The sequence below is a fragment of the Clytia hemisphaerica genome, unplaced genomic scaffold, assembly GCF_902728285.1.
Source record: "Clytia hemisphaerica strain Z4C2 unplaced genomic scaffold, Clytia hemisphaerica genome assembly, whole genome shotgun sequence".
In the NCBI taxonomy this organism is placed as follows: Eukaryota; Metazoa; Cnidaria; class Hydrozoa; order Leptothecata; family Clytiidae; genus Clytia; species Clytia hemisphaerica.
Window position 1 is genome coordinate 2,053,836 of NW_027103770.1, and position 22,458 is coordinate 2,076,293.

The following is a 22,458-nucleotide window of genomic DNA, read 5'->3' on the forward strand; positions in this document are numbered from 1 at the left end:
CAGCTCAATCAAACACATGGTTCTGTAATCGACAGTTTCGATTGACATCGCCTGGCCCGATGGATGTAGATATTGGCCTGCTCTTAAAGGACATTTAAAGTAGTAAAATTAAACATTGCGCGAACCGTGTCATTAAGAGAACAATTAAAATCACGTGTCCAAAACAAACTTGTAAAACAATTGAACAATCAAAATTAGCCATATTTGGTTTGATTTTTTATTTTGACATGTGACATTTGTTTTGATTTTGTATCCGCTGCATACAGTTTGTTATGTCCTTTTAAGGTTTAATGTGGGTGTCTGCTAATAAACCGTCAGAGTGTAAAAAGAATGGGCAACAAGGTATCGTCAACTGCTCTAACTTGGGACGATTGGTCGAAACATGGGACTGTGCTGCATATCTGGTCTGTATTTTCACTTACTGTAAAATCGAAAGAGAAATTGTGTATTTTTAAATAATGCCGTTCCTTAACTCAAATCAAATGACTTTGGAGGTTCGATGAAATGGTGGCCGAATTGCCGTCACATGTTTTGTCAGATAGTCCCAAGTTAGAGCAGTTGACGGTAATAAATCAAACTAATTGAGCTTCAATCAAACTTCACTGATCTTGATACCCCTTTTGCTAATCAGGATTTTCATTTTGAATCATTAAAAACTCCAGTGGTACAGTCAGGGGGGGGGGTCATGCAGTTATTATATAAACACTATGACAATTACTACCGTGGTGGTATATAAACCAAAATTTGGGAAAACAGTTACTCCACCAGTGGACTAACTGCAACATGGGTGGTGCCTAAGCCCACAATATTGTCGATTTTGGTAGGATATGGTGTACTAAGTGAGCACATTTTTCAATTTTTCACTTAAAATTTTAGGTTTTTAAAAATTCCAGAAGCAAAAAAAATTCAAAACATTTTTTTCAAAAGTCAAAAAAAAAATCAGAAATTTTTTTCTTCAATCAAGGCATGAAAGATATTTTAACAAACTTGGAAAATGATTGAGATATTTAACTCTTGAATGGTCGTTAATAAGACGTACCCAGTAAAATGGTATCAAAAATGAGGAATTCAGTGAAAAAATTACCAAATTTGGTATTTTTGGGGGTGGTATACACCAATTTTGAGGGTAAAATCAGTTAGTACACTATGGAATAACTGCAAGGGTGGTGGTGTCTGTAGAAAATGTCCAAAATTGCAGTTACTCCACATAGTGTCAAGGAGTAACTGCAAGACCCCCCCCCTGGTACCGTTGTTTTGTATGAGATTCCCATTTCCGCACGCTGGAATCTTTCCCCTATATCTATTTTGAGATATTTCTGGCAAGAGATTGGGGTGGGTTTGTTTTAATGGGATGCAGTTAGAGGAGTTATAAAGGAGTCATTGTTGTGAGTTGCTAGAAGGGCCATTAATTGATTACGTATAATATTGATTCTTTTACTGTTTTTAGCACTTACTACTTTCACTGGTGTGCAAACATTTATTTTATGATTTTGAAAGATTTATGGTCAACCTAGAAATAATTAATATTAAAGGTCTCTATTATAGCATCAGAAAATAATTGAAGATTGAAAATAATTGCATCACTTTCAGTAAGGTTTAGTCAATTTGTATCTGATGGGAAAATTTGAGTGACAGGTGGTGGTAAATAAATCCCCATATTCTATCTTGACCGAAGTCTGTATCCTTAAGTTACGAGCTTTTCTTAATAATTTTTTTTATGGATTATTTTCACTTTCTCCAAGCCACTAAATCATGATTCAAAATAAATAAACAACACAAAAATGATTTTATTCACAAAGCTTTCGAGTCTAACTGCTATCATCAGGTTAAAAAGAAATTCTAGGTTGAAAAATGTATCTACATATCACAAAAGTTGATTTAGAATAAAAGGCTAATTAAAAGGGTCTATTTAAAACGTAAAAACAATAAAGAATTTTCAAAGGAGGCAAGTCTAAACCCCCAATAGGATAATGCGTGAGAGGAAATCCAAGACAGAGTATATTCTTTAAAGTTGCTAGTTTTACCTGCCATTTTCTTTCAGAAGCTGGAGCTCACTACTAAACTGATTTTTGCCTTTAGTGGCCTCTTGATTTGTCCATGGGATCAATGAGCTTGTCTGAAGGTTAGACCTGCGGTTGGTGGTCAAAAGTCAGGGGAAATTTCCAAAAAATTTTATATCCTCAAACCCCCCTCCCCCTCCACGATATTCTGCAATATTCAAATTTGTTCTGGAAAAGCCCAATGATTTTGATGGTGGTGCACCATCATTCATATCAGAAAGATACAAACAGATTTTCTGCCTAATGTAGCCGTTTTCTCAATTTTAGAAAAATTCTACTGTTTATAGAAAGAAGTTGATATAAACTTTGCGCAAGTGAAATCACAAGTGTCATTTTTTCTTCTTCATTTTCAAAAAACTTTAAAATTTATAAAATTGTATATTGCAGTTCTCTGATTTATTCTGAATATAAAGATCTTTATTAGGCTTATAAAAAGGAATTTTTTAGTCGCATTTTTTAAAGAGTCTTTTTGTTTTTAATGGATTGAGATTTTTCATAAGAAAACAGGGTACGACCTGTGTGTACAATACAATGTGTATATTTTGTGTAACGCTTCATTCAAAATCCATAATGCTGCCGGAGTCACGTTTCACGTTTTCGTCGTTGATGTTCTAATATTATGCGAAATTTTCGACTTTAAGTCGTCTTGTTATTTTTGTTTTTGAAGAAATCTAGCTTGGATAAGGTTAAAATGAGTCAAAAAAGGTGGTAAGAACCATTTTCAAGGGGCCTCTAGAAATGGAGTACTGTCATTTAGTGGAAGTACTTTGATTTGTGAAGTGTCTTTATGTCACACAGAGTAAAAGAAAATAGCAAAATAACAAAGGAATTACCTATAGCCACCATTTTGCAACATGGGGAATCGCAATTTTACGGAAATGGGAATCCCTATGGACATGTTCATAAAAAAAGGCAAGTTTTTGAGGTTTTTGTGACATTTCAGACCTATGTTACAAAATTAGCCTATATTTTTCTAACAGAATTTGATCCTTCTCAAAGAATAACATGATGGTTAGCTCATTAGATTTCTGTTGGCAAATTATGTAACAGCAATTTCCAAAGTTTAGTATATCTCAAGTTATGATAATTTGAATCTTGCCAGAATTCTGGCTAATGATGTAACATTGCAATTTTCTAAAAAGCTGGCTAATGACTCTAAAACAGCTATTAGGCAATATTCACATAAAAAATGGTACATGGCATCATTAGGGGGTTGAAGGGGATTCTATTGGCAATGCATTCGGGTTAAAAAGTTGATCGGCTAATGGTGTAACAAGGCTGAGATGTCCCAATGTGCTGTTCCATTTAAGCCAGATTTTGTTGACATAACAACAAATCCTTAGTCAAAAGGCAATAGATTGTTTACTTCATGCATTGGTTGAGACAATATCATGACTTTGCTAATAAATAATAGGACAAACTGGCTAATGTCGTAACATTCAATCCTTTAATTCTAAAAATGGTCCCTTTTCAGGCCCATTGATAGTAGTATTATTAAATTGGCTGGTATTCATACTTAAGTCTAAGTTACATGCTTCATATTTGAAAAATATGCGTCTCAATGACATATTATTCACTTGGTGAACCTTCCAAAAGCCTTTATTTCCATTAATCAGCCTAAATTGGCTAAATTTGTAACAAAATTGGGAAGAAATATCCAAATATCACATATAATCATGTCATGTTTTCTGAAATTCCAATTGATGATGATTTAATTTTGAAATTAGAGGACTACCAGTGGTTGACTGAAATTGGACTCACAATGACTGGTAGACATTAAAAACTTTTTAAACATATTTATATACTATTTGTAGATTTCTGACAGTGACTTTTCTGATATACAAGTTTGGTTTTTCTTCACTTTTCGCTAGGTTTGATATATCAGATCGCTTAGTATGGCTTATTGCTGTTAATCTCAATCTTTATTTTTGATGGTTACACTTTTAGCCTAATTCCAGCTAAGATGGTTTTTTTTTTATCTTGAAGTTCTAATTTCATAAATTATCTTGTGTCTATAAGCTCATTAGTTTTTATTCTATCTATATCTTTTTAAAGAAGCTGTCAGAAGTTCCGTAGCTTTAGCATTACTTCTTAATACGTTTTCATTAAAACAACTAAAAAAAACTATTAATATATGTTATGTTACACTTTTAGCCTATTCCAGTTAAGAATGTTGAAGTTCTTATTTTTATAACTTATTTTGTTCTATTAAAACTTATTAGTTTTTATTCTAAATCTTTTTAAAAGAAGCTTTCAGAAGTTCCAGCTCAGCATTACTTCTGAATTACGACGTTTTCAATAAAACAAAATATGTTATATACGTTACACTTTTAGCCAGATATGGGCCTATACTGAAAAACTTTGACTTTAAGGCAAGTAATGAAATAATTCTTTATATTTTTGAATTTTGTTGAAAACCCAATTCTTTAATTTGAAACTTTAAAATTTTGAAATGAAATGGTCGTCGAACACTGTTTTTGTTACATTTTAGCCAAAATGTGTATTTTAACAAGAAATAAGCCAATTTAAGGTATTTCTATTGTTAAGTTTATAGTCTAGATAGTAATGTTAATTGTTTAAGTTCCATAAATTCTAAATTATTGAAATTATGAATAGAAGTTGATTTTTTGAGCATGTTACTTCTTTAGCCAATATCTTCAGTTTAACGATGTGCAATTTCCGCGAATAACAACAGCGGTTAGGTAACATACTAAAGTTTCATTTTCAAGCCTTGTTCTAATTATTTTCACCTGAAATAAAAATTTAGGTCATTTATAATGAAAATGTTACATTTTTAGCCATTTTCGGCAAAATAACCTACAAATCCAAAATCTTTCAAGTCTAGTGCCTTTGGACCTTTGTTACCTTTTTAGCCAAAAATTTTTATTGATCTAGAGGCTATTTTGAAGATTTTATCAACATAAAACGAATTTTATTTAATTTTTGAATGTCACAGAGCTTGCCTTTTTTTATGAACATGTCCCTATATCGAATTTAAGCATCTTCTGAAAATTTCATTCTTCCCCATAAAATGCGAGAATAAGTGTCATTTTTGTGTGACTTTGAGCGTAGTTCTAATGAATTTTTTAAAATACAGGAAAACATAAAGGATACCAGACAAAAGGTTGCTTTTTGTATGTGTCCCGCAGGATGTGGGACACTTGCAGGATGCTTGGGTAAGTTATGGTATGTCTCAAAAACTGAATATTACCATAATTTTTAGATTGCATTAACCAACAGAAAATGACTAACTAAATGACTGAACAGGAAGGGTACTATAACGTCATAAAAACTAAAAATTGAATTTCTCAAGAATGGTTTATGTATCTTACCATGTTTACCATAGTTGATTATTTGAGAAAAAAACATTTCAAAATTTTGATGATGTCAGCAGAAATTAATAAAAAAACGAAAAAAATCCTATTTTTTGCTGACGTAATCAGAATTACGAAAAACATTTTTTTCAAATAATTGACTTTAGTAAAACACAGCTTCAATGGTGAAAGTTTGAAGATAATTGGATAAAGAATCCTTGAGAAATTAAATTTTTAGTTTTTATGATGCCATCAATTATGACGAGACGTCATACCGTGAGTGGTCTTTACTCTGACAGCCCTGCCTAAATCCGTACCAACCCCTCAAATAACTGCTTTGAAAAAAAAAATGAATGTTTACAAACATTCCCTCTCCAAGTTGAACAATAAACAAAAAACATCTAACAAAATGACTATAATGTCAAGATGTCAATTAATGTGATCAAAAAAGTGTGGGTTAAAAATAATTACCTCTTTTATTCTGAATCCGTTGCTCGTGTTTAAAACGTTAACAATTTTGTAATAAAAAATTGTGTTTTGTATAAGAAGCAATTATTGTTATTTGGTTCAATTGGTTCAGTGTATCAAATCTCTCAGTTTAGTTGACACTTTGGTATATTCACAGGGAAAGGTTTGTTTTTATTTTAGTTTGTATCTTTGAAAGACCACATCGGATTTAGGCAGGGCTGTCGGATTCAGGACCACTCACGGTATTCAGTTTTTGCGGTTTTTCGCGAAAATCAGCAAAAGACAATTAGGTTACACATCAGGTTAGAAACTACATCATAGTACCCTTTATGTTCAGTCATTTGTTTGGTTGTTTTCTGTCCGTAGGCCAATGCAATCTAAAAATCATGGTAATTTTAAGAAAATTTTTTATATCCAGCAATGTACATAATATGTACCCTTTGGATTAATTTATAGAAATACCGTCATGTCCAGGGGGGGGGGTCATGCAGTTATTATATAAACACTATGACAATTACTACCGTGGTGGTATATAAACCAAAATTTGGGAAAACAGTTACTCCACCAGTGGACTAACTGCAACATGGGTGGGTCCTAAGCCCAAAATTGTCGATTTTGGTAGGATATGGTGTACTAAATGAGCACATTTTTCAATTTTTCACTTAAAATTTTAGGTTTTTGAAAATTCCGGAATTAAAAAAATTCAAAATATGTTTTTCAAAAGTCAAAAAAAATCACAAAATTTTTTCTTCAATCAAGGCATGAAAGATATTTTAACAAACTTGGAAAATAATTGAGATATTTAACTCTTGAACGGTCGTTAATAAGACGAACCCAGTAAAATGGTATCAAAAATGAGGAATTCAGTGAAAAATTGCCAAATTTAGCACTTTTGGGGGTGGTATACACCAATTTTGAGGGTAAAATCAGTTAGTACACTATGGAATAACTGCAAGGGTGGTGGTGTCTGTAGAAAATGTCCAAAATTGCAGTTACTCCACATAGTGTCAAGGAGTAACTGCAAGACCCCCCTGTCATGTCTCCAACTTGGGACTATCTGACAAAACATGGGATTGTTGATATTCTGGCCTGTATCTTCACTTACTATTTAATCTCTTTGACGACAAATTTGTTTTGATAAACTCCATAGCATCAGCCCCCCCCTTATTTTTTTTTTTTGGGGGGGGGGGGGGCTAAGAAATATTTTGGCCTTTAAAGAGCTTGGGGCTAAAATTACCAAAATATTTGGGGGACCTAGATTGTTGGGGGGGAAGGCTAGATGATCTGACTGAGACTCTGGGGGCTGTTCAGCTAATTTCAAAAGATCTCTTATCATACTATTAAATCAAATATAAAAAGCAAAAGATTTGTAAACATAAATATTAATACAAGTAAAATTGAGTTTTCATTTATCAGTACTGTACTCGCATATATTTTTTATTGACTTCTCTACTGTCTACAGGGGCGGGAGAACAATGTTTTTGTTTTTTCCCCAAGTGTTTAAGGGGGCCTAGCACAAGGCAATTTTTTGGGGGGAGCTAAATTATTGGGGGGACCTTACTTTGTTGGGGGGAGCTAGAAACCTGGCTGAAGCTATGAAATCCACCAAGTTTATCAATCATACTTTCTGTCATAACATGTCACGATAACTTTCACTGATAGCGCGCCCTTTTTAACTTTTTTTTTTAAATTCAAAATGACCGGACGCCGACTGGAGAATTAGAGAGCGTCCGCTGCCTAACCGCCTATCACCCGATGGGATTAACAAATAATGAGTGTCCAACTTGCCGCGCGAGTGACATCAAACGCTCCATTGTTTTGATAGTAATTTGTTCTTCTTTGTTCCAGACATTTGCGCGTGTTCCACTATTGAGTTTTTCATATTTCGATTTAAAAGCCTACTCGGTGCAAAAGAGACATCTTGTATTTTTTAATACACCGTTCATTAACTCAAATCAAATGACTCTGGAGGTTTGGTGAAATGGTCAGTCAGGCACATCCTGGCAAATGAACGGGGTGAGCATTTGCATGGGGTATTCATCACCCAGTGTAAATGAGATAGGACGTCTCAGGCTAAAAGCGTGAAAATGAATAAAAATGAACTTCAAACTGAAAAAGGGAAAAAAGGAAGAAAACTGGGAACTTTATTTTTTTGTTAAAAGTTTCTTCAATCTTCGAAGACAAAATTGACCCATGGAAAAAAAATTTCATCTATGCAGTTCTTTGAAATGAAGCAAAATATTTCCAACCCGGTTCAATTAAACTGGGTATTCGGCGCTATTACGTCACTTTCGTTTTCGACCCCGTTCATTTGCCAATGGTCGCAAGTGAAAAATACCCCGTTCATTTGCCAGGATGTGCCTGACTGATGGTGGCCGAATTGCTGAATTAAATTATCACCAGGCTTCGGCATATTAGGCGTGCGATCGCACGCGCACGCCTCCGCACACGCCTAAAAGCCTTTTAGGCGTGCAATTTATCACACGCCATAAATCATGAAAACCTAGCGAGGCGTGCGATCAATCGCACATGCAAAAATTTATTCTAAAATATTTTTTCTGCTTGTTGAAAGAAGATCAAATATCATTTTCTACTTTAATCATAAGAACCAAATAGATGAAAGATAAACTTTCCTTTACTCTTTCAAACTGCTATATGTATACAAAATATATTTTTTATAAAAAAGTTACTCTAATGGATACACATCTTCTCTCTCCTCTTTCTCTCATACTATGCTTTGGTCTTCAATAAACAAGCCTTTCTCAAAAATAACTTTTGCTGCACGATTTTTCATCTCTCTAAAACCTTTTAAAAAAATTCACTTTTGCTGTATGATATTTTCCTCTCTCAAATCTTTTTCCTTCCCTCTCGCATGCTATGTTTATGAGGTTGTTGGTTTATGACAATAAACTAGCTCTTCTTAAAAGTTACTTTTACTGCATGATTCTTCTTCTCATTTGTTTTCCTAAAGTAAAGTATTCTCCTTCTTGATTATTCAGTGCTCTTTTGGTTTCTGTTTTTGTTTTTCAAATATCAAGATTGAATATACACTTTCTTCTTTCCTGTTGTCTAGTTTTTATGTAGATAAAAGAAAGATCATTCTTAGGAATTGTTCAAAAGTTTGTGCCTCATCAAATGATGTTTATAAAATAAAATAAATAAACGATCGCACGTCTAAAGAAAATGAGGCGTGCCATGATTCGCACGCCTAAATTACTAAAAATTACTATGTAGGCGTGCGACGATCACACGCCTTCTTTTTTCTTATGCCGAAGCCTGTATCACCCTATCTCACGGTACAAGTTAAGAAGTTATAGCATGTCTTTTCTACCGTCATTAAAATACAACTATTATGCAGCTCCGCTCGAAGCTCTACTCTACCATAGACCTTTTTTCAAAGAGGCCACCCTGACACCCTGTTGAATAATTATGTAGTCCAGCAGAAAAACAATGTTACACCCATGCATAATTATTACAATATGCATGAAACAGTAATTATGCATTGCTGTATCATTGTTTGTATGGCTGGACTACATAATTATTAAAGGGCCATTCCAGAAAATTTTTGTTACCCCCGTCGGACGACGTGCATTTTTAATTTTTTTCTAGCCTCAGAAATAATTTATCTCTTCCAGTGGTGGTCGGAAATTCCGATAAAAATCCATGTACTTTTCCAAAATGCATCGGAAATTCCACTTTTTTTTGCCTTTTTTAATTCAATTGCCTTGGAAATTCATACATTTTCTTCTCTCGTCTTGGAAATTTCGAATTTTGGTGAAAACTTTTGCCCTCGGAAATCCTGTGTCGTCCGCCCCCCTGTTACAGACAAATTCTGGAATGGCCCGAACAGGGTTGCCTCTTTGAAAAAAGTCTATTTTTGTTTTGATTTAACTTTGTATTTTAATGACCAGACAAGTCTTTCATTAGAGGGTAAGTAAGTAAATAAGTAAGTAAGTGTTTATTTACCCATTTAACTCTACAAATAAAATACAAACTGATGATATGCACATAAAATATAAGGAAGGAGACCGCCTCCTTATAATAGTCAAGCTAATCAAAAAAGATGCGGCCACCTAAGTACAAATTGCATTTGTAGTACAAATTGCATTTATTTATATTTTGAGGGCTATGCATGTTAGCCTCCACTGATGCAAGTCACCCTATCTCATGGTATGATGTTTCAAATTATGATGATCAAAGATCAGACAGGCAGGGCAGGATCACAATTCATGTGAATTTTAATGTTTTATAGCAGGTGGCCTCCTCAGCACAAAACTCTGTGGAAAAAAATAGCACCTCAAAACTGATGTATTAAGTCATTGATTTGAAACGTAGAACATATGTAAGAGAGCAAATGGGTAGAAATATTCGTTATTGACTTACCATTTTGACTTGATTTTTTTGAAAGTGTCAGCAAATGTGCCCAATCTTTTACGTTTGCCCTCTCGCGGCAATCATATGAGCTGTTCTTCGCAGAGGCTCTTTCCGAAGCTGGACAAGATGATGTAATAAAGTAACACCGAAAAGCTCTGCGGTGAAGTTTGTTTGTGAATATTATGATAAACTTTGAAAATGGTAGATGAAGCCGTGAAACATTTTTGTCAAGGTTGATCGATTGCAGTAAGTCGGGGTCAACTTGAATATATTTTTAGATCCGTTAAATTGTACTACATTTTTCGATAACCAGATATAACAAGGGCACAATGGGACATCTGTTATATTGGTGTAGGATGATTTACAACCTTTGAAGTTCTTACTAGTTGAACCCAACTGCACTCGATTAGAGGAGACGAAAACGAAAGCCATTTTACACTGACTAGGTTCTGGGAGATCGTGTTGTGCCAATGTTTTTTAGATGAAGTCATCATTGTACCAGTATATTTTTTCAATCTTTATACTTAATTTGAGACTTGTTATCTTGTCTGCCTCAAGCAATCAGGTTCAAGAAAAGCAAAGTGTGACGAACTACTTGAATTTTCAAAACAAAGCTGCTTATTTTAGCGAGATCTGCCAAGAAAATATCCATCTACCTGGAAGTACTTGTTCCCAGTTGAAACCGGACTGTCTACAGTGTATCTATGATAAGGATTGTGTTTATGGTAACAGCACTATAGGAAATTGTACTGTTCCCCAAGAAATTGATTGCAAGGTGAGCTTTTCCTGATCCATGATCCTGTTGTTCTGTTGATTAATAAAGTTTCATCATCCATGCGTGTTATATGGGAGTGACGTCCATACTTATTCACTTTGCAAGGACAATTTGACATGCTGACTTTTTACCCATTCACCCTTCCTAAAAGGCCTAACTATAACATTTTGGTGGCAATGAACAAATTTACTATATAAATAAAAGCAAGAACCATTTGGTTTGCTGCCTAAATTGTTGGCTGCAATGGAATGTCTTCAGTCCTCTAGCCCTAGTTTCTAATCCTGATATAGGAGATCAAGCTTTTAGACTGCAATGGCAAACCGTCTAAGCTTAAACTCTTATATCAGGATGAGAGGGCTTGTCTTGATGCAAGAGTTAGATTGTCAACAAAGTGCCGTAAAAAATCATTGAATATATAAAAGAAGAACTTTAAATTTTATAAAATATTTTCATTTTGAAGAATTGGTGCAAAAAAGTGAAACACGGGGAAAAGTTTCTCTTACTCCGTTAAACTGCATAGCCCTAAATTCACACCAAATTCATTGATTTAGACCCCTTTCAGGTTCTCCAATGAACCAAAATATTATATTTTTTGGTCAAAAACCGACATAGTTTTTTAAAGCATGTTGAGCTGAAAATTCTATAAAATATCAAAAAGCCCCTTTTTCCTAACCCGATAACAGCTGTTCGTAATTTTCTTACGCACACGGTAAACCTCTGAAGGCGCTTGAAAATTATACATCTGAGGAAAATAGTCCTCCCGCGGAAAATTCTACAACAAGAATCTTGTTGTGTGCCGGAAAGTTAAAAACTGATACGGCACCCTATTCATAAACACAATCACGCAACTTTGTTGTCGTTCCTAGTCCTTTTAGATGAACGCGGTCCATACAATTTCGAGATTGCATATTCGTCAGATTGTTTGTTTTCACACATCCCTTTAGAGCTTCAGCGTGGTGTGCAGAAAACATTCACAATCTGATCTCAGGTTACTTTTTCCTGAGTTTAGGTCCTGAAAGTTCTCCCAGAACTGTACCAAAAAAATATAAAAACCCCATCCAACTTTGCGTCTTTCTTTTAAAATGGCCTCAAAAATGCAACATTTACGACAAAAAACTCCAAAATTCCAACTTTGCGCTGCCATTTTGAAAAATCAGAAAGGTTGATGGTTCCCATTTTCTGTTCTCCAGCAGTAATAAACTGAGGATACTTTTGGGAACTGAAAAGCTTTTCAATTTTAATTTTCTCCATTTTGAGATTTTTGCAAAAATGGCTCAAACTTTGTAGCGCAGTTTAAAAACCTGGTTTTGAGCCATGGTTTTTAAACAACCAGTTATCTGTTTGTTATGATTTTTACATTTTTCTATTAAAAGTTGTACATATTTTCAGATTATCAAGTTGAGAATATTGTTTCTGTTATCATTCAAGCACAATTTGAGGTCAAAATCCCAATATATTTAGCCAAAGTTGTGATTTTTTGTTAGCTGACACCGCTCAACTTTAAAATTTTAAACGTCCATAAAATCTGAACCACTGGGATAATTTATTGAGGAACTTTTACAACATTCCTCAATATTTCTCTCAAATGTGACAAGTCTAACAAGCCAGTCTCAAGTATCTGATTCCTGGGTAACTGAAGGTTGTTCTAAAGATCTTGTAGATTTTGGCTATGCAAGGCTTTCTTAGTGCTTGTAGATGGATATAGAAATTTAGGGGTGAGTCAATTTCTGAATCTCAGTAGCATGCCAGTATACAATACGAACTGTAGAAAAAAAAACAATAACAAGCTTTGGAAACACTTCTAATCTGTTCACAGGCTCATCCAAAATGAACTTAATAGTGAGGTCTGGTAGCACATAAAAACGTAAGAATACTTCAGATGGTGATTAAAGCATGAAATTTGGCACAGATGATCCTTAGAGGGTATAAAACTTAATTTCAAACAGTAACACCAAATTTTGCCACCTGGCCACCTGCCAGATGACGTCATCAGGTGGCTGGGCAAAAAATTATTTTTTTGAAAATATTCAAAATCTGATGGTTCCAGCGGAAAGAGCATGAAAAGCTGATGAAAATTGAGGTATAAAACATGCCTTGAAAATCTTCCTATCAAAAGTTATGGAGGTTGAAAGTTTTTTGATGACGTCATCATAAGCCTTTCCAGGCAAAACTTAAAAACCTCGTAACTTTGGTACAGATTGACCAAATTTCATGTTTTATACATGAATTCATATCAAAATTCATTGCTTTTTCCGATTCTGATGTTCAAATTGAATTAAAAGCTTAAAAATCCTACAGAATACTAAAACTTAGATTTTGAGCTTTACAAGGCAAATCAACGCAGCGTTCTCCCTTCAGGAACACAGTGTACAGCCAACTAATTTTTTTGGATGTTTTTTAAGCCTTCCTATGTTGTTTAGACCCAAGCATCAGATGGAACTTCAAATTTTGACACGGATTCATGTATAAAACACTAAATTTGGTCAACTAGTTCCATTATTACGGGATTTTAGGTTTTGCCTGGAAAGGCTTATGATGACGTCATCACAAAACTTTAAACCTTCATAACTTTTGATAGGAAGATTTTGAAGGCATGTTTTATACCTCGATTTTCATCAGCATTTCATGCTCTTTCCGCTGATACCATCAGATCATAAATATTTTCAAAAAAATAAATTTTTGCAAAGCCACCTGATGACGTCATCTGACAGGTGGCCAGGTGGCAAAATTTGGTGTTACTGTTTAAAATTAAGTTTTAGACCCTCTAAGGATCATCTGTGCCAAATTTCATGCTTTAATCACCATCTGAAGTATTTTTGTGCTAACAGACCTCACTATAATAGTAACTCTAAAAAACAAAGAGCCGCATTTAAAGACTAACAATCAAAACTGATATTCAGATCTAGCTGTGAGAAGATTTCTTCATTTTTAGGACTTTATCTTTTATATTTCTATACCACTATAATTATATAACACAAGGCTATTATTAAAAAGTTTGAGAAGTACCTTTGTAATATTCTCTGTTTCACAAAACACAAAACACTGAAGATCCTTAATCTGAATGCTGCAAGTTGACAAGTTGAATATTATAAGATCCCCCCGGAGGGGGGGGGGGGGGGTGCTTAGGCAAGTGGAGGGTACAGTATGTGCTGCCCTCAAGGGTACCTATTTTGGATTTCCAAAGTCTCGCTAAGGGTCAGAAAAATCAGAAAATCAAATTTCAGTCCCACTAAGGGTCGGAAAAATGGGAAAATTTAACTTTTTACCCCCTGAAAAATCGAAATTTGGTCAAAATTGGTCAAATTTGTCCTGCTAAGGGTCGTAAAATTCCCAAAATTTTCCTTTGTTTTCTCCTTTTTAGTCCCGGTAAGGGTCCAAAGTTCGAAAGTCGGGTGGCCCCCCTCCGTCCGCTTGCAACCTTAGTACCCCCCTTAGAGAAGGCAGTGTAATTACTCTAAAATGGTCTAATATCGACATCTCTCATCTAATTTTGTCACCTGTTTTTAGAGATAAATAGGAAGGAAGAAGAAGAGAATAATAGGAAGGTCAGAATCGTTCACTGAAAAAGGTCTTTCACTCTCAGATCCCTCACAATAAATGAGTTATCACAGGAAAGAATCATCAAATCACACGCATGTGAAATTCAATAATCATAAATTGTGAAATTGTTTCAACGATTTCTACCTATTATTCCCAGCTCTAAAGAAGGGTCAAGAATTAGACGAAAGATGACAACATTAGACCAACTTGCAGTGAAGCCTATACAAAAAATTGAATCTAAAGCTTATAAATTTAGAGTTAATTGCCACTTCCCTGTGCGTGATTTTTCGATTATTAATTTTTACACCATGTATGCCCTAAGGAACTAAGATCTCCCAAAGCAAGTGACACCATTTTCTCTTATAAGGAGCTTTAGGAATTTTTGTTTTCAGAATATATTTTTATACAGAATTTGGGAAATGGGAAAAAGTCAGAAAAGTAATCAGGGATGTTCATATCTTATCAAACTTGTTTTTTTTTCATTTTAGGGAGAAAGAAAGTTTTCTGTGGAACTGAATTGTCGCTATTGCTATCAACTACCACCAGAATATCATAATTGTGGACCAAGAGCCTTTTGCCAGGTGATTACTAGTCATCATGTAGAATTGGTGTATATTATAAATGATATGAATACTTCAATTTATTAAGACTTTTAATAATCAGTCAAGATGACGATTTTGCTTAGAACTTGTAATTTCATGTATTTCATGTGCCTGAAAAATAAGCCAGGAAAATAAGTTTTTTCATCCCCCTGGGCTAGATACGGCTAACCCCGTTATTTTTTTGTAAGAGCAACGGAACTCTAGTTTTTAAAAAGATTTTTTTTCAACTGAGGATTGTTTGTAAAAACATGAAACTGCCAATATTGAAAAAATAATTTTCATTACTATAACTACGAGCTAACCCATGATACATATTTTGACAAAAAATATTTTTGCCTTTAATTCAGTATACAAAGCTCTACTGTCTCAGAAAGGTTTTTCCGTCTAAATTCTGCAAAATTTGAAGGATCTTGTCTATATCTAACCTGTTGTTCATTTTGTCTGAGACAAGAAACTTCGCTTTAGCCACTGTTTATTGGATCTCCTCTTCCCCTAAATGCTCAATTCAGCAAAATCTTTAATTCCTTTATTATAAAAGACCTTTCTTGAAAAGTCTGATCCTCCTTTAAAGACTATGACTATGAGACTACTACAACTTGTTTATGTCAGATCTGTCTCAAAATTCAAATAGTCTAATTGGGTGAAATCCTTCTTCTGGCTTTAAAAATGAAAATTCTGTTTTGAATTTTGTTTATAATTTTTTATACTGTCAGGTCACTTCAACAGGACGAGAGAGGCAGATTGTCAATTGCACCGTAAATCGAGAAACACACTGTCTAGGTATACATTTTCAGTTAAGTTTTCTGCACTGATCATTTCTTGTAAAGTATGCCTCTCTGAATTAACTGCCTAACTGAGTCAAGCAAAGTTTTTTCCCCTCCATCAATCTGTATATATCAAATTTATGTCAAATCTCTTCATTTGAAAAATATTTGCATAAAGTCCACCCCCCAGAAATTTGAAGTTACCTAGAAAAAAGTGTTAAAAAGCCAGGTACCTGGAAGTATTCTTAAATTTAGGGGGAACCTGATATGTTTGGGGATACCTTCATGTTCATTAATAGGGGCGGGGGCTGTTGTTTTTGTATGAAGTATTTTCCTTGGCTAACCAAATTTTCCAATTTTGAATTGAACCATTTCATTCAGAAGACTTTATAAAAAGGGGGTAAGTCAAAGTTGAGGGGGGGGGGGGGCTACTTTAGAATTCTAAAAATTTTGGGGGTACCTGAACCCATGGAGGACCCTATCATTTGTCGAATAAAGCAACAGCTTTGAAGCTGAAAATTAGACAATTTTTTTATGAACGAATGAAATATTTATATTTTCTACACTTGTTTTACAGGACGGAGGACATTTTCGAAATCATTTCGTTGTAATTGGACTTCAGGAAAACGTTGGTCTACTAGTCTTCTACTGAGGTATGACGTCAGACCGTTTTTATTTTTGATACGTCGTTTGATCCGTCAAATGGCAGTTCTTTTAGCCCGTCAAATGGCAAAATCCGTCGGCCCAACATTTATGAAAAAGCGGAGGGATAGAAAGAAAGGGGGGTACAATCATTGACAAAACCTATGACACAAGGCCCAAAAATGAGTTCCCTCCCCCTCTCCCCCCCCCCCAAACAATGTTGTCGGAGGGGGCTGAAGACCGGCCAAGCAATATTTCTTTCCCAGCAACATTGTTCAGCGGGGAGAGGGAGGTTATTGCCCTGTGTCTAAATTTGACGACCAGAAATGTGCCATAATATATTGGAAACGATTGTAGTTTAAAAAGGGGGATAGTTTAAGAAGTGGGGCTTACCATATATATTGTAGATTATTTTCAAGCACTGTTATGAAATTTGGTCTTCATGAAAGGAAGTTTTCTGTCAGAGTAGTCTGAGTCAAAAAGAAGAATGAAGTTTATTTTTTCGCTTTCTCTATCTAAAGATATTCCACATATATTTGTTAGCTATTTTTGTCCAAAATCCTTGGGGGATAGGCATTTTTAAAGGATGGGGGGATGCCAAGAAGGGGGGATCATTTGAGAAGGGGGAGATCAGACCTCTTTCCGCACTATGTAAATTTTCCTCCCTAGTCATAATTTACAAGGGAAAAACAAATTTTGGCTTTTTAGGCTGCTTTTAATATTCTAATAAAGAAATGTCACTAAACCTTTTCTTCTTTTTAGTATCACAGTTGGCGGCTTCGGTGTTGATCGATTCTATCTTGGTCATTGGCAAGAAGGTCTAGGGAAACTTTTCAGTTTCGGTGGTCTCGGCGTATGGACTTTAGTTGATATCGTATTGATCGCTGTTGGTTACATAACACCAGCTGATGGCTCGTTATATATTTTCTAATGTTTCGTTTGCGTTCGTAGTGTTTTTAGCGACCGTCCGCTTGAGCTTGGCGGACGAACAATCTAGCCTAGTAGATGAACACATTGACGAGGGAGTGATAAACTTACTGGGAAAAGAAATGGACAAGCTAGTAGAGGAAGGCAATAAAAATCAAAAGGTAGAGGAGAGCGTTGGTAATTATTTCGAATCTTATGTTGATAGTTATCAGATGCCAGAGGAAATTGCACAGTCAGCAAATAAGGAAGGTGATACTAAAGATCCTTCTCTAGAGGGAACCAAACAAAATATCGATAATGAAACTTCGACGAACATGAACGATTCTTCAAACGTACCATCACATCGATGGCCATGCAAACCATTCAATATAACGGCTCGAAATGAAAATAACACTAATACGACTTTTACCGGCCATTCAGGTGCCGTTATCATAAATAATGAAACTGAATTTTCAAGTATCTTTGCTCGCATGAATTCGACGCATGGGTGTGGTTTATTGTTGTTTTACAGTCCACATTGTGAGTTCTGCACCAATTTGGCGCCTCTTTATAACGCTGTTGGCCGGTCGTATCCAGATCTCGCGGTGATGGCGGTCAACGTTCAAGAAACCATGCGAATGGCTGCAGGTTATGGAGTAGTTGGTATTCCCACTATCTTCTTCTTTTACAGTGGCCGACCGGTATCTAAATTCAATCAAAGCCGGAACACGGCCAGTTTCCGTAAATTCGTCCGGGACTTGTCGGGTTTTGAACCGATCACATCAGATTTGAATATTACAGATGCTGATCGAGAGGGGCCTATTGAAACTAGAGTTGTCGAAACACGTGACTATTATCTGATGTTTTCAGTGTGTTTTCTTGTGTTGTATTTATTGTTTCGGTTTTTGGGACAGAAATTACTGGCGATTTGTATGTATGCTTATGATAGCATCAAATTGATCGATTTTTGGACACGACCCACATCGCCTGAAGAGGAAAAGGAGAAAACTGATTAGTTTTTTTAATGTAGTGTAAACAGGTCTTTCAGGTTTGGCAAAATCATGTTACTTTGTAGGTCCGAAAATTATGTTATTTTCTCAAACTTGAAAGAACTTTTTGTTTTAACAATTTCTATCAAAAGTACGAGATTTGTGACATTTTCGATATTTGATAACTCTGCTCCTTACCCATACAAGAATACCTTGACACTCACATGGAACTTTTCATGGAATTACTATCAATTGTTTTGACCTTTTTCTCTTTTCCTCTGTAAAAAGTATGAAACTTTAAAAATGTTAAGAAAAAAATGATTCTTCTTAGGTTATTCTAAAAGCTAAATCCTTGCTTTGCTTTTAAGCTTAATCTAGCGATATTTAAAGGTTTTATCTTTCATTCCCATTTCATATCAGACACATATTTCATATCAGGACAGTGTATAGATATATAGAGACAAAAAATGTTTTATTCCCTCTTTCTGATCATCTTGCTCCACATCCGTGTCAATCCAATGTGAAAAAGCTTGTGAATTAGAATTGATGAGTAAGCAAACGATATCACTCTTATTTAAAAACTAAACCTTTAATGGACAAAATGCACCAACCTCGTAAAAGAAAGATCACTTTTTTGCGTTCTATGTAAATATTTTTATTCAATTCATGTAATTTCTTTTCTTAAAACAATAAATATAGGCTAATCCTATGAAAGTCTTTTGCTGCTATGTTTTGTGTGAGTTGGGGATACAAAATCAGTAATTGCAGGCTGACTTTTATTTTAAAATTCTTGTGTATTTTTTTCTGCTTTTCATGATACACGTTTTTATAAGGACAAACTATATATGAACATAAGGCTTCGATGGCTAAAATGCTAAGAACATTAAGGCTTTGCGGACTCGAAAACACCCGATTCTTTAGGAAAATGGGTCAACATGGTCACAAAATGGAAAAAATATGAACATTTATAGGCTTAAAATCCAAAAAGTTAAGAATATCCGAAAGCCTCAAAGTTTTTGGATGTTTTTATTATATGGACATTTGTAGTGACCTGACAAATTTTTGTGACTTTTCTAACGTCTTATCTTATCTTTCTAACCTATTTTCTATATCTTATCTTATTATCGTTGTGCATATTCTGAATAATATTTTTTTGTTCTGAAAATATCTATGACATTATTTTTTTACGCAGAAACACCCAAACACAGGGAATTTAAGTTTGAGTTTTTTAATTTTATTCATTCTTTCTTTTTTAGATTTAAATTTATATAATGTTTATAAAGTTTCAGCATTCAGGAGAAAATAATTAATACATCAATAGTTGGTTGTGTCAACACAGCGGTAAAACAATGAGCCATAAATTTAAAGGTAATGCTTACGTTCTGTAAGGGTCTGGGCCCCTTGATGATGAGGCAGGAGTTGATGCCCTTTAGAGTGAATACACGTTTTTTTTATAAGAACAAACTATATAAGAACCTAAGACTTCGATGGCCAAAATATTAAGAACAAGTTAAGAACATTTTAAGGCTTTGTGAACTCTAAAACACCCGATTTCTTAGGAAAATAAGCAAAAATACTCTCAAAATTGTGAAATTAAGAACATGTTAAGAACATTTTTAGGCTTGAAACTCAAAAAGTTAAGAATATCCAAAGGCTTTAACAGCTTTGGATGTTCTTATAAAAAAAACGTGTAATCGATACTCGTTTATAAATTAGAGATTTAAGGAGGCAAGGCTATTGGAATTTCTGGTTTTCTTGTTTCGAGTACTTTTTAATTTTCAAACTAAAGAGTATTTGGATTTTTAAAATTGAAAATCCAAAGACTTTTCATTTATACTTCGAAATTTAGGAGGCATGTACCATCCAATGTTATCAATGATTAAATAAATTTCATTCTGATTTAATTCTAGATTTGGTGATGTGTTTACAGTCCAAAGTCAATGGAAAGATCAAATCAAAAGTTTGGTACTTCTTACCAAATGTGAGAAGTAATCGAGTCCTTATTTGTGGGCTTGATGCCTCATTTATTATCAAGACGACAAGTGTGATTTTTTTTCTTCTCTTATCTCTCGTATGATAAGTTTACACGTTGTGCTGTTTTTCATATGTCATCAAAAGACTTTGTTTTTATAACGCTTAGCCCTTCAACACATAATTAATTTGTTTTGATAGAATTTTTATCTAAATTTACTTTATCTCTTTTTACGAAATCATGATATTAAAAGGGTTGTCTAAAAGTTTAGAGATTTTAAACTACCATATTGAATAACTGGGCCCTAAACTGTTTTAGTAGTGTAGCATGCAAAAAGGGTGCACGATATTCTCTAAAAAAACAGGGTCGTTAGTCCATTAGTAGAGGTCCGACCCTTAGGATCCAGTGTTCAAACTTCTTCTGTCTCAAATGGATCTCAATCTTTGTGCAGCCCAATCTGCTCCCAGAACACTTTCTCAGCTCTTCCTTAAGTAGCACTGACTTCAAATTGTTTATTATTATTTTTTACACAAACCTACTACTGTACTACTGGTAATTAGATTGATATAGATTACCCGTCTGCTTTCAGGGTTTCTGTGTCGTGGGATAGATCTTCCCACGCTACCGAAACCCTGGACAGCATAATAGTAAAGAGATATTTCCGTCTCAAAATTCTGTATAATTCTCCGAAATCTCAAGATTATGTCCTAAATTTGCTATGCAAAATCCGTTTTCCGTTTCAAACGAAAAACCTTGGTTTTACAACTACTGAGGATCTGGTAGTATCTTTCTATCACTGCAACCGTAGAAGGTGATTGGTTCAAAAGTAGATAGGCTTATTGAGAAATGATGAACATATAAACGACCGGACAATCATATCCTTTGTATAAAACACTGTTAGCTTCGTTGTTGTCTGTACAATTTCAAAACTCATTGCCGTAGAGGGTCTGTTGTCATTGTCTTTTCTCGTTAAAGATTTCTCAAACTGGCCGCTGAGATGGAATGTTGGTGAGAGAGGGGAGACGATGAGAGAAGTGTTGCTATTTATAAGTCATACTTCACCGCAGAGGTCTCCGTACGGTAATTTTCCTATCAAACAGACAATGCGCACAAAGTGTACTACGAAGCGATACAAGTGGAAGACACTCTGGTACAGAGTAGCTTCGTTGCTGCCTCGTTAAAATCATAAAATGAAACAGACGGCAATTTGTAGTGCTGACAGTTTAATGTAAATTTTTTGACCATTCAGAAAAGCCTCAAGATCTGATTTTCTTTGAATTACACTAATCACATGCGTCCAACGAAATAGGCTATTCCAGAAAAGCCGTTTATAGTGGGTGAAAAATTGAAATGTCCAGAGGTAGATCATTGAAGAATAATATATCCTCCACCAACCATGCACAATTTTTTTCTGGAAGAGCCCAATGTTAAACGGATATCATACGATATCGAAAGATTATTATCCTTTACATTGTTATGTTTTGTCATATCAAAAACTATTCCAGAAATACGCTCTACCCTGCTATATACACATCTTAGACTAATTTCTTTCCTAAGGTATATAAGATATTCAATCAATAAATCCATATTAAAGTATAGGTTCGTGATCTAAAATCTAAGTCCTTTCATGCATTTCCCAAATCCAAGGTACTTAAGGCCTCAAAAAGACTGTATAAACGTTTTTGCTAGTCTAGCAAGCTAGACGACTAATTCAGACAGAAATAAAGCAAAAAGTAATGGAGGGAACAATTTAAGTTTATTTATACAAACTAAATACCGTAACAATAATCATATAACCTATACTACTGTATTACACGCATTATAAACGACTCAAGTCTACACTGAAACCGCCCGCACCGCCAAACTAATTTTTCTTGTCACCCGCCAAATTAAATATCCGCTGATGCAAATTTTAAGGCTTTACTTTTTCTTGCTTGGGAGAGTTTGTACATTCGCATCCAGCCTTCACTTTGAAACTCAACGTGGTGATCTAACCATTTAATTGGTAGGAGTTGAAAGCAATTTTGGAGAAATGGTTGAATCCATTTTTGA

At 34.6% G+C, this 22,458-nt stretch overlaps 2 protein-coding genes across 3 annotated transcripts in view; one reads left to right on the plus strand and one right to left on the minus strand.

Annotated features, from left to right (window-relative positions):
* LOC136805942 (V-type proton ATPase catalytic subunit A) overlaps window positions 1-10,329 on the minus strand; it is a 22,113-nt gene extending 11,784 nt beyond the window's left edge. Inside the window, exon 1 of the mRNA XM_067062533.1 lies at window positions 10,226-10,329. Coding sequence (XP_066918634.1) covers window positions 10,226-10,228 — 3 coding nt within the window. The 5' untranslated portion in view covers window positions 10,229-10,329. The remainder of the gene's footprint in view (window positions 1-10,225) is intronic.
* Window positions 10,330-10,530: 201 nt separating this feature from the next.
* Window positions 10,531-18,542, plus strand: LOC136805943 (TM2 domain-containing protein 3-like). Of its 2 annotated transcripts, XM_067062535.1 has the most exons (5): window positions 10,531-10,991; window positions 15,020-15,112; window positions 15,847-15,913; window positions 16,475-16,550; window positions 17,302-17,863. In XM_067062535.1, exons 1-5 carry the CDS (start codon window positions 10,698-10,700, stop codon window positions 17,468-17,470), a joined length of 699 nt encoding a protein of 232 aa, XP_066918636.1. In that variant the 5' UTR covers window positions 10,531-10,697; the 3' UTR covers window positions 17,471-17,863. The 2 variants fall into 2 exon arrangements, with proteins under 2 accessions (XP_066918636.1, XP_066918635.1); XM_067062534.1 differs by lacking the exon at window positions 10,531-10,991 and having other exon boundaries at window positions 15,023-15,112; window positions 17,302-18,542.
* The last annotated feature ends 3,916 nt before the right edge of the window (window positions 18,543-22,458 follow it).